This window comes from Citrus clementina, unplaced genomic scaffold (genome assembly GCF_000493195.1).
Source record: "Citrus clementina cultivar Clemenules unplaced genomic scaffold, Citrus_clementina_v1.0 scaffold_2, whole genome shotgun sequence".
Lineage (NCBI taxonomy): Eukaryota > Viridiplantae > Streptophyta > Magnoliopsida > Sapindales > Rutaceae > Citrus > Citrus x clementina.
Genome location: NW_006262688.1, coordinates 5,866,233 through 5,877,286, shown reverse-complemented (window position 1 = coordinate 5,877,286; position 11,054 = coordinate 5,866,233). Strand labels below are relative to the sequence as shown.

At 33.2% G+C, this 11,054-nt stretch overlaps 2 protein-coding genes across 2 annotated transcripts in view; both read right to left on the bottom strand.

Annotated features, from left to right (window-relative positions):
• The window catches only part of LOC18053359 (UDP-glycosyltransferase 92A1), a 7,357-nt gene extending 1,173 nt beyond the window's left edge, over positions 1-6,184 (bottom strand). The window contains exons 1-2 of the mRNA XM_006445938.2: positions 6,045-6,184; positions 1-272 (exon numbers count right to left, since the gene is read on the bottom strand). The exon at positions 1-272 is cut by the window's left edge and continues 1,173 nt beyond it. Of these exons, the coding sequence (XP_006446001.2) occupies positions 1-272; positions 6,045-6,177 (405 nt within the window). The 5' untranslated portion in view covers positions 6,178-6,184. The remainder of the gene's footprint in view (positions 273-6,044) is intronic.
• A 3,046-nt stretch (positions 6,185-9,230) lies between these two features.
• On the bottom strand, positions 9,231-11,020 carry LOC18053357 (UDP-glycosyltransferase 92A1). Its single transcript, XM_006445936.2, has one exon. It carries the CDS (start codon positions 10,778-10,780, stop codon positions 9,296-9,298), a length of 1,485 nt encoding a protein of 494 aa, XP_006445999.1. The 5' UTR covers positions 10,781-11,020; the 3' UTR covers positions 9,231-9,295.
• Between the last annotated feature and the right edge of the window lie 34 nt (positions 11,021-11,054).

Genomic DNA, 11,054 nt, shown 5'->3' with positions numbered 1-11,054 from the left:
AAGGAACATATCAGTGATGATACAAAGTGGTTTTTGGCCATTTTGTTCATTGACAAGTTCAGAGATTAGTTTCTTGAAGTGGGGTTCGAGCGATGCTGATGCTTGAAGGAATCTTGGAAAGAGATGATGTGGAATAGAGTCTGTGTTTTCAGTACAAGGAGGGAGGTCATGCTCTATGCTGTTGAAAGGAATTTCAAGAAGGTGAATGGAGGAATTTTGTGGGAGAGATGATTTGAGTCTCTTGAGGTTTAAAGGGGTGTTAACAAGAGTTTGTAAGAGAGATTGTAACATCTTTCAAATTTGTTTGGTTTGATATTCTAGACGAAAACGAGTTGCCGTTTATTGAGAAAACGACTAACCGTTTAAGTCCAGAGAGCATGTTTTTTGTTCTGGAATAAACAGCTCACCGTTTATGGTGAAAACGGCTTACCGTTTAAGTCCAGAGAGCATGTTTTATGTCCTAGAATAAACGGCTCACCGTTTATTGAGAAAACGGCTAACCGTTTATTTCCAGAAAGTTGTCAATTGGAAAACGGTTAGCAAGATTGAAAAGATTTCAATTGTAAATCGATGCATTTTAAAACCAAAAGAGTTTTTTTCGAAGAAGTACCATTTTCTAATGGTTGTATTCTTTCAAATAAACATCTTATTCATAAAAAGAAAGACATACAATAAGATTAGAAATCAGATTTTGAAGATTTCATGCTTGTTCTGGAAATACAATCTTATTTGCTAAAGATTGTATTCAGGATTTGATATATCTTGGGGGTAATTTGCCATTAAAACTCTATAGCAAACCAAGATTGGTGAGGGCAAATAAAACCTTAAAGGAAAGTGTGTAAACACGTCTCAAATCCTAAGAAATTTCATTGTTCTTTGCCTCCATATTCTCATAATTCACCAACAATTTTTAAGGTTTTATTTTTGTGCAAATGGAGGTTGAGAAGAGTTTGACATCATTTCTGAATCCTAGTGTCCATCTCGATCGTTTTGATGGAACTAATTTCACTCGTTGGAAGGGAAAATTGTTCTTTCTCCTTACTGTTCTTAAAGTGGCATATGTTCTTGATCCGAAATTGGAACCATTTCCAGAACCAAGAGAAGATGATACCGAAGTTGTTAAGGCTGCAAGGAAACGTCGTGAAGATGATGAATTGATATGCCGGGGTCACATACTCAATACGCTTTCTGACAGATTATATGATCTCTACAATTCTATGACTTCTCCGGTGGAAATTTAGAATGCTCTTGAATACAAATACAAAACGGAGAAAGAAGGTACTGACAAATTCCTTGTATCTAAATATTTTGAATTTATTATGGTAGACACAAAATCCATTCTTGATCAAATACATGAGTTACAAATTATTGTTGCTAAGCTTCGAGAGTTAAAAGTTGAAATTTCTGAATCATTTCAAGTTGGGGCTATTATTGCTAAATTGCCTCAAAGTTGGAATGATTATAAAAAGAAACTCCTTCATAGTAAAGAGAACATAACTTTAGAAGAATTGCAAAAACACTTGGTAATTGAAGAAGAGACTAGGTCTCGTGAATCCAAGGATAAGCATGATTATACTAAAGTTAATGTTGTTGAAGCTAGTAAATTCTCAAAGAATTTTAAAGTCAAGAATGACAAGAAATTCAAGAAGTCCAGCACACAAAAGTTTTCTGGAAATTGTTTCTTTTGTGGTAAGAAAGACCATCGCCAAAGTGATTGCAGATTCAAGAAGAAAAAGGAAGAAGTGAATTCCCATAAAGCTAATGTTATTGAAAACAAATCTGAACAGATTTGTGCTATGGTTTCTGAAATACAAATTGGCATGATTACTGAAACCAATATGGCTGAAACTAAGTCCTATGATTGGTGGCTCGATTCGGGTGCAACAATTCATGTTTGTAATGATAAGAAATTTTTCTTATCATACAAAGAAGAAACGGAAGGACAAATGGTTCTCATGGGGAACAATAATGCAGCCATAGTAGCAGGGAAAGGAGTAGTTGAGATCAACTTCACTTTTGGAAAGAAAGTCACATTGTATAATGTCTTTCATGTACCTTCCGTTAGGAAGAATCTTTTTTCTGCTAGTTGTATGTGTAAGCATGGGCTTAAGATTGTGCTTGAGGGTAATACTTGTATTGTGTCAAAGAATGGATTATTTGTTGGGAAAGGGTATTCTTGTGATGGAATGTACAAACTCAGCATTAATAATAATAATATCAACTTAGCTTATATTGTTGAGTCTTGTGATGTTTGGCATGCTAGATTAGCACATTTAAACTTTAGATCTTTGAAATACATGTCTAAGCATGGTTTGATTAATTGCAATGATGTTAAAGGTCATAAGTGTGAAATCTGCATCCAAGCTAAAATAACTAAGAAACCTTTTCCTAAAGCTGAACGAAATACTCAAATATTGGATTTGATACATACTGATATTTGTGAGTATAATGGCATTTTAACAAGAGGAGGTAAGAGATACTTCATCACTTTTATTGATGATTGTTCTAGATACACTTATGTGTATTTACTTAGAACAAAAAGTGAAGCTTTTGATAAATTTAAAATTTTCAAAGCTGAAGTTGAGAACCAAAAAGATAAGAAAATCAAAATGGTTCGTAGTGATAGAGGTGGTGAATATTTCTCAATTGAATTTAATAATTATTGTGAGGAAGTTGGAATTATTCACCAAAGATCAGCTCCATTTACTCCTCAACAAAATGGTTTGGCTGAAAAGAAGAATAGGATCTTCACGGATATGATAAATTCCATGATCCTTAATGCAAAACTACCAAATAATTTGTGGGGGGAAGCATTACTCACTGCATGTCATATTCATAACAGAATTACATCTTTGAAAACACATATATCTCCTTATGAAATTTGGAAAGGAAGAAAACCAAACTTGATGTATTTAAGGGTCTAGGGTTGTTTAGCCTTTTATAAAATACATGACCCTAAGTCATCAAAGTTGAGTGCTAGAGGTATAAAAAGTGTTTTCGTAGGATATGCTGAAAATTCCAAGGCTTATAGGTTGTTAGATTTAGATTCTAATGTGATTGTGGAATCTAGAGATGTTGAATTTATTGAGAATAAATTTCAACATGATTCTAATATTGAATCAGAATCAATTATTGATCAACCATGTGTTAATACTCCTATTACCTCCACTAACAATAATAAAAGGAAAGAGTCTACGACATCTTTCGAACTAAGGAGGAGTCAACGTGAAAAGAAAGAAAGAAAAAAGTTTAGCTCCGGATTTTATTTCATCACAAGCACTACTCTTCTTGGTTGAAGGGGATAGAAAGAATGTACTTAACAAAGTACCATTGTTGTTAAATATTGAAAAAGATCCAAAGACATTTAGCGAGGCTATGTCTTCTAGAGACGCTTCTTTTTGGAGAGAGGCGGTAAATGATGAAATGGATTCGATAATGTCGAATCAAACATGGGTCTTGGTTGATCTTCCTCCAGGATCTCAACCAATTAGCAGCAAATGGGTATTTAGAAGAAAGTACAATAATGATGGTTCTTTGCAAACTTTTAAGGCTAGATTAGTAGCCAAAGGGTTTAAGCAAAGAAATGGTATTGACTATTTCGATACATATGCTCCGGTAGCTAGGTTAACTTCTATAAGAGTGCTATTTGCAATTGCTTCATTGAACAATTTATATGTGCATCAAATGGATGTTAAAACAACTTTTTTTAATGGTGATCTTGATGAAGAAATCTATATGGAATAACCTGAGGGATTTGTTTTGCCTGGAAATGAAAAAAAGGTATGCAAGTTAATCAAATCTCTTTATGGCTTAAAGCAAGCACCAAAACAATGGCATGAGAAGTTTGATTCGGTAATTTTATCACATGGTTTTAAGCATAATAATGCTGATAAATGTGTATATTTTAAATATACGAATGATTTTGGTGTGATTATATGCTTGTATGTTGATGACTTGCTTATCTTTGGAACAAATATGCAAGGAGTAGATGATACAAAGAAGTATTTAACTTCACAATTTAAGATGAAAGATCTTGGTGAAGTAGATACTATCTTAGGTATCAAAGTGAATAAACATAGTGGGGGTTACTCGTTGTGTCAATCTCATTATATAGAGAAAGTGCTTCTTAAATTCAATTATTTGAAACTTAAAGAAGCTAATACCCCATATGATTCTAGTATTAAATGACTAGAGAATTCAGGCCGAATAGTAGCTCAACTAGAATATGCTAGTGCAATTGGTAGCTTGATGTATGCTATGCATTGTACGAGGCCTGATATAGCATTTGCAGTTTGCAAAATGTCAAGATTCACGAGTAACCCTAGTGTTGAACACTGGAAAGCAATTGGTAGGATACTTGGTTATCTTAAAAGGACCGTTAATTTGGGTTTGTTTTATAATGATTATCCTGAAGTACTGGAAGGATATTCAGATGCTAGTTGGGTAACCAATACAAGAGACAATAAATCCACTTCTGGTTGGATTTTTACAATTGCTGGAGGAGCGGTTTCTTGGGCTTCAAAGAAACAAACGTGCATAACTCATTCAACAATGGAAAGTGAGTTTATAGCACTTGCATCTGCAGGCAAAGAAGCAGAATGGCTGAGAAATTTGTTGTTTGATATAATGTTGTGGCCACAACCGATGCCATCTATTTCTTTGTACTGCGACAGTGAAGCTACATTGTCTAGAGCTTATAATAAAGTGTATAATGGAAAGTCTAGACATATTAGCTTAAGACATGAATATGTGAAACAATTAATAGCAGATGGTGTTATTAATATTGTTTATGTTAGGACTAATAAGAACCTAGCAGATCCTTTAACAAAAGGTCTTTCAAGAGACTTAGTTAAGGATACATCTTATGGAATGGGATTGAAACCTTTATATAATAAAGTCACCAACGACGGTAACCCAACTATGTAGTAGTTATACCGCTACTCCATAGTTAAATGGGTAATAACAAGTTGTTGTTATGTGACTGGTTTGACAGTGAGTAATAAATAATCCCATTCGAGATATTCGGTGCAAATAGCTACGAGGTTGAGGTTGAGTATTTACTCTTAATGAAGTTCAAGTCTTTTAGTAGCTAAAGACATGATTTGAAACTTCACCTAAGTGAACATAAGAAATGGTGCCGTTTCTAACAAGGTCATGGTTTAATCTTGTAAATGTTCATGAATCCAAGATAGAGCACAAGGCCGGAATAGTGCTAACTATTGGAACACAACTTTGAAATCTGGGATAGCTTATATGTGATGTATCTCCGGTATTTACTTAAGAGACAAAGTTTAATGCTTAGCACACTATTGTCTTGTAAATACTTTGAAATACACTCACTAATTAAAGGTTAAAATCGAAAGATACCTTTTGTATGTATAAGTTTATCATTAATAAATCTGAAAAATATTACAATCTAGTGGGGATTGTAAGAGAGATTGTAACATCTTTCAAGTTTGTTTGGTTTGATATTCTGGACGAAAACGGGTTGCCGTTTATTGAGAAAACGGCTAACCGTTTAAGTCCAGAGAGCATGTTTTTTGTTCTGAAATAAACGGCTCACCGTTTATGGTGAAAACGGCTTACCGTTTAAGTCCAGAGAGCATGTTTTATGTCCTAGAATAAACGGCTCACCGTTTATTGAGAAAACAGCTAACCGTTTATTTCCAGAAAGTTGTCAATTGGAAAACGGTTAGCAAGATTGAAAAGATTTCAATTGTAAATCGATGCATTTTAAAACCAAAAGAGTTTTTTTCGAAGAAGTACCATTTTCTAATGGTTGTATTCTTTCAAATAAACATCTTATTCATAAAAAGAAAGACATACAATAAGATTAGAAATCAGATTTTGAAGATTTCATGCTTGTTCTGGAAATACAATCTTATTTGCTAAAGATTGTATTCAGGATTTGATATATCTTGGGGGTAATTTGCCATTAAAACTCTATAGCAAACCAAGATTGGTGAGGGCAAATAAAACCTTAAAGGAAAGTGTGTAAACACGTCTCAAATCCTAAGAAATTTCATTGTTCTTTGCCTCCATATTCTCATAATTCACCAACAGAGTTATGGTGTATTTGTTTGTTTTTTCCAACTGAAGGGCTAATGCTAGGAAAGGGATTATATGGCCTTGTGCCATGAATGGGAACATCACTATGTTTTCTTTTCTTTGTGCCATTGCTATTGATGAGAGGATGAGGAGAAATTGCGGAGGATTAGGTGGTTAAGAAGGGGAGTGGGGTCATTTTGGTAATTTTAATTCTTTTGAAAGACAACTTTCGACTTTCTAAATTTAAAAACTGAAAATTAAATTTAAAAAAAACTGAGCATTTTGATAATTCTGCTAGAGCCTTGACATATATTGTTAATTTTGATGATTGATTATATAAAATTATTATGGTCTCACATAATTAAAAAAAAAACTATCATTACTTTTTAGTTACTTTTTTCGTGTCACATTAATTATTACATATTAAATTATACAAAACTGTTTTTGACTTTATCATCATTGTTATCATATAATTCATTCAACATCAAACAAAACCCCAATCCTAAATCATAATTCACTAACTTTTTAGTAGGCTGCTTGGTACTGTTTCCAAATTGTTGTTTTCTGTTTTTTAAGAGTAAAACAATGAAAGGTTTGTTTGGCGGCACCGTATTGCGGCATTGCTTGGATCATTTTGATTTTTGACATCAAATCATCCTCATTTTTTTATTCCCCTTCATAGAAGTAGAAAGCAATGAAGTTTGTTCTATATTTTTTGTGTCTAGAATGGGCTCCAAACTGCACAGAAAGTCATCAACTCTGTTGCTTGCATGTTGCCACTTTATGGTTAAATGACCAACCAAAACAAACATTTATTAGTCAAGTTAATTACATTATTTTTTAAATTATATTAATAAACATATTTCTTATTTTAATGGCAGATTTTAAAGGTATTTCTTTCCAACATATTTCCAATTGGGAAAAAAATAATGTAATTAAATCCTCCGGATTTGGTATTTCATTTCTTATTTCATATTTAATAAAAATTCCTCAAACTGCTAAGTTTTAATAAAAAAAATTTAAAATAATTAGTTATACCTATGTGTCTTTGGCGTTCATTGAAATAACATGAGTTACTTTAACGATGGATGAAGCTAGAAATTTACTCTATAGGGGGTAGTTTTTTTTTTAAAAATAATAATAAATATAAAGTTATATCTTTCACTCATAAATTGTTGATGACTTATTTTCATGAATTGATAATGCTGCTCAATAGTTTTATTATCAATACTATTTGAAATTTTTTTCGCAACATACTGGAATTAAGGCTATTAGGCTTTTAATTTCAAGTTACTGAGTCTGTTCAAATAATTTTAAAAGATAAATGGGTTGAACATTGAAATCAAGAGGGCACACCAATAAAGATTGCAGGGTGAGACTTGAGCATAAAATAGAAAGCTAAGTACTTAAGTAGGGACAGCTGATCCTAGTAGCACCATGCTGCTTCCGTCCTTGATTTTAACAGTTTTGGTATCTAATAAAACAGTTTTTATCGGTGAAAGATGGTCTAGAGACTAAAACAAAAAATTAATAATAAGTGAATTACCGAATTCTACTGTGTTAAATAAAGCATAACTAGTTAGCAATCTGAACAAGTTTTAAATAGATATAGGCTCTGTTTGGAATTGAGATTAAACAACTGTAATTTAAAAATTAAAAAATTAAAATATTTAATAAATACTAACTACTATAACTTGAAAGATAATTTGATTTAATTTTATATTTACGTGATGAATTAATATATCTTTAATAATTTTGATAAGATTATTATTTAAAAATTATATTTATTATATATTATTTATTTTTATTTCATAATTATACTTTTTTTCACAGTAGTTATAACTCAAAAGTTACAACAACGTAATCTCAATCAGAACCATAATCACCGAAAATTTAAAAATTACGCAGGCTAATACGTAGGGGAAACGCAGAGGTGGGTGCATTAATTGGGCAACCAAAGCTTTCACGTTTTTAAAACTAATTTTAAAAATCTTTTGGGAATATACATACGATGCAGAATTGTTGAGTCCAGTTTTAGATGGTCTCAGTCTAAAGACTAAATGCTTATCACTCTTGTCAGTAATGGAGAGTCTCCCCTGCAGACAAAGAGTGCTTTCAATATGAAAATAGCCCAAATTTTGTCTTCATAAATAATTAAAGACGATTTATTATTGTAATGGAAAAATACTGTTATTTTAATTAATTTAAAATATTATATTAAAATTTACTTTGCATACAAATCTACGAGATGCGATTAACATTACACTTTATTTTTTCAAGCAATCCAGTAAATTAGAGTATACTTTAAAACAAATTTCAATAAATCAGACAATATATATCATTGCGAAACCAAGCGTTTATATACTTTAGGGTATTTTTGTTTTCTCCGATCAGCGTCGCCATTTGCAATATCTCTTTTCTCCAATCACCATCCAACATTTGTTTATAAAATCTCAATCTCCATCTAATGCTATGAATAATTTTAATTCAATTTCATCCAACATTTTAACATGATTGGTTCAATGGTATAAAGTTGAATCCTATTTTAAGTGAACACAAAACACAATATAATTCAACAATAAAAAATATGTAATTAAGGAATGATAAGAAGGAGATCTCAATGCACATATTTAGAAAAATCTCGTAACTTTTTTATTTCTCAAACTTTGAAATTTATGACGTCCCAAATTTTGAAATTTACGACATGCGATTGAACCAAAAATTCATATGAAAAGTTATGTTTATTCTTGCTATTAATGTTTTAACATACCATTAAAAAAAAGTACAGTTAGTTCAATTTTTTTTTTCCTTTTAGATTCAATAATTGAGTTTCCCTTTATCAAACCAGCTCAAATGATATGGTCTGGGTTGGGCTTGATGTGGATCGTGGGTGATGTTTTTCCGGCCCTATCTTACTTTCATTTATTGAAAACATTAAATACTAAGGAATTATGCTCTATCCAAAAAAAAAAAAAAAAAACAAACTAAGGAATTATGCTCTATAAATTCTTGATCCCACTCGGAAATAACAAGCTTTGAATTCAAACTCTCGATAGATGTAGTCACAAAAAACAGAGGTGGCTCTTTGGTATGGGATTAATTTATATAAAATTAAATTTCATATCATTGATCGAAAGTTAATACAAAGATAACATTACTTCAAGAATTTTCCAAAAACTGTCTCGTTAAAAGATGACATTATTTTTCATTGACAGAAATGGCAATGGAGACTTCCTTCCACGCAAAATCAAACCTCATCCTTTGATGCTCCCTTTTCCATCTGTCTCATTATCAATGCAGCATTCAAGAATTGATCCATGGCTTTCACAGAAGACCCCTTAAAATTTGTTTCATTTCTCACAGCATTCTTAATAATCACCTTGACCTCATTAGCTTTGTTTCTCAAGTCTGTTCCTTTCTCAGTCTCATTCATCAACAACTCAATTTTTGCCGCTATGTCTTTTTTCAGAACCTCACTGCTCTTCCCTCTAGCTACCTCCACACAAACCCCAATCTCTTCTTCCAACAGCTTAGAATTGTAAAACTGCTCTGCTGCCAATGGCCACCCTATTATCGGCACCCCATGACTTAAAGCTTCAAGCACAGAGTTCCATCCGCAGTGACTCAAAAATACAGATACAGACCTATGAGATAAAATCTCCACCTGAGGTGCCCATTTGTGTACCACTAGCCCTTGTCCTGAACATTTGATTCTTTCTTCGAATCCTCGAGGCAGCCACTCGTTGGCTTTAAACTCAGAATTTATGTCAAAGCCAATCGGAGGCCTAACAACCCAAATGAAATTCTTGCCACTAGCCTCTAAAGCCATTGCCAATTGCATCATTTGTGATGTGGCTATTGTGTTTTGTGAACCAAATGATACATACAGAACTGAACTGTACCGCTTGGTATCGAGCCATTTTTTACACAACTCTGTGGAGATTCCGTACTCTTTTCCAGCCCCACCTCTGTTTTCTGTGGACAAAAGAACAGGTCCTATTGGCCAAACCGGCCGGCCAAATTTTCTCTTGAAATACATCAGTCCAATCTTGTCAAGTTCCTCAACTGTGTTAACCAAAATTCCATCGGCATTCATCCACTGAGGAAGCACTTTCTGTAGAATCGCTGAAAAAGAATCACTTCCATCCGCAACTCTTAGATAATCTGCCAGCTGAGTTGCATGAATTGTAGAAGCTTCAGGAAAATCCGGCAATACAAATTCATCAGAATCCGTGTTCCGATGAGGCAAGTTTACCCACAGAGAGTAGTAACAAGCAAAGCCAAATCCACCACCTCCTATAAATATCGCATGAAAAATACCATATTCTTGTGCTATCTCTTTGCACCAACCAAAGAACATATCTGTGATGATACAAAGTGGTTTATAGCCATTTTGTTCATCAATAAGATCATTGACGAGTTTCTTGAAAAGGGGCTTAAACGATAAAGTAGCTTCAATGAGTTTGGAAACTAGATGATACGGAACAGAATCTGTGTTCTCAGTACAAGGAGGCAGATTATGATCTATGCTATCGAAGGGAATTTCAAGAAGGTTAATGGAGGAGTTTTGAGGGAGAGAAGATTTGAGTTTCCTGAGGTTCAAAGGGGTGTTAACAAAAGTTATGGTGTATTTATTTGTTTTCTCTAAGTGAAGGGCTAATGCCAGGAAAGGGATTATATGGCCTTGTGCCATGAATGGAAACAAAACTATGGTTTCTTTCCTCTGTGCCATTGTTGTTGATGAGGATCAGAAGGAGAAAAAGTGGAGGATTAAGTGGTAGAGAAGGGGAGTGGGGTATGATTCTTAAATTTTTCTGGAGGAAAGTTAAGAGGTCTATGAAGTATTATTGAACAATTTAATCATTTCCATGCAATTTCCTACATGGTAAGTTCGAAAAGACTGGACCTTTTGTATTCCATCTTATCTCTTCTGAAAAAGTGTGAGTAAGTGGGTTGGAAAATAGTGCGAGTGAGGTGTCCTGCAGTTGGCCCTTTAATGAAATCAG

What these genes read in the sequence shown, in the direction of transcription:
- LOC18053357 (XM_006445936.2), bottom strand. Translation starts at nt 10,780, where the DNA reads ATGGCACAGAGGAAAGAAACCATAGTTTTGTTTCCATTCATGGCACAA.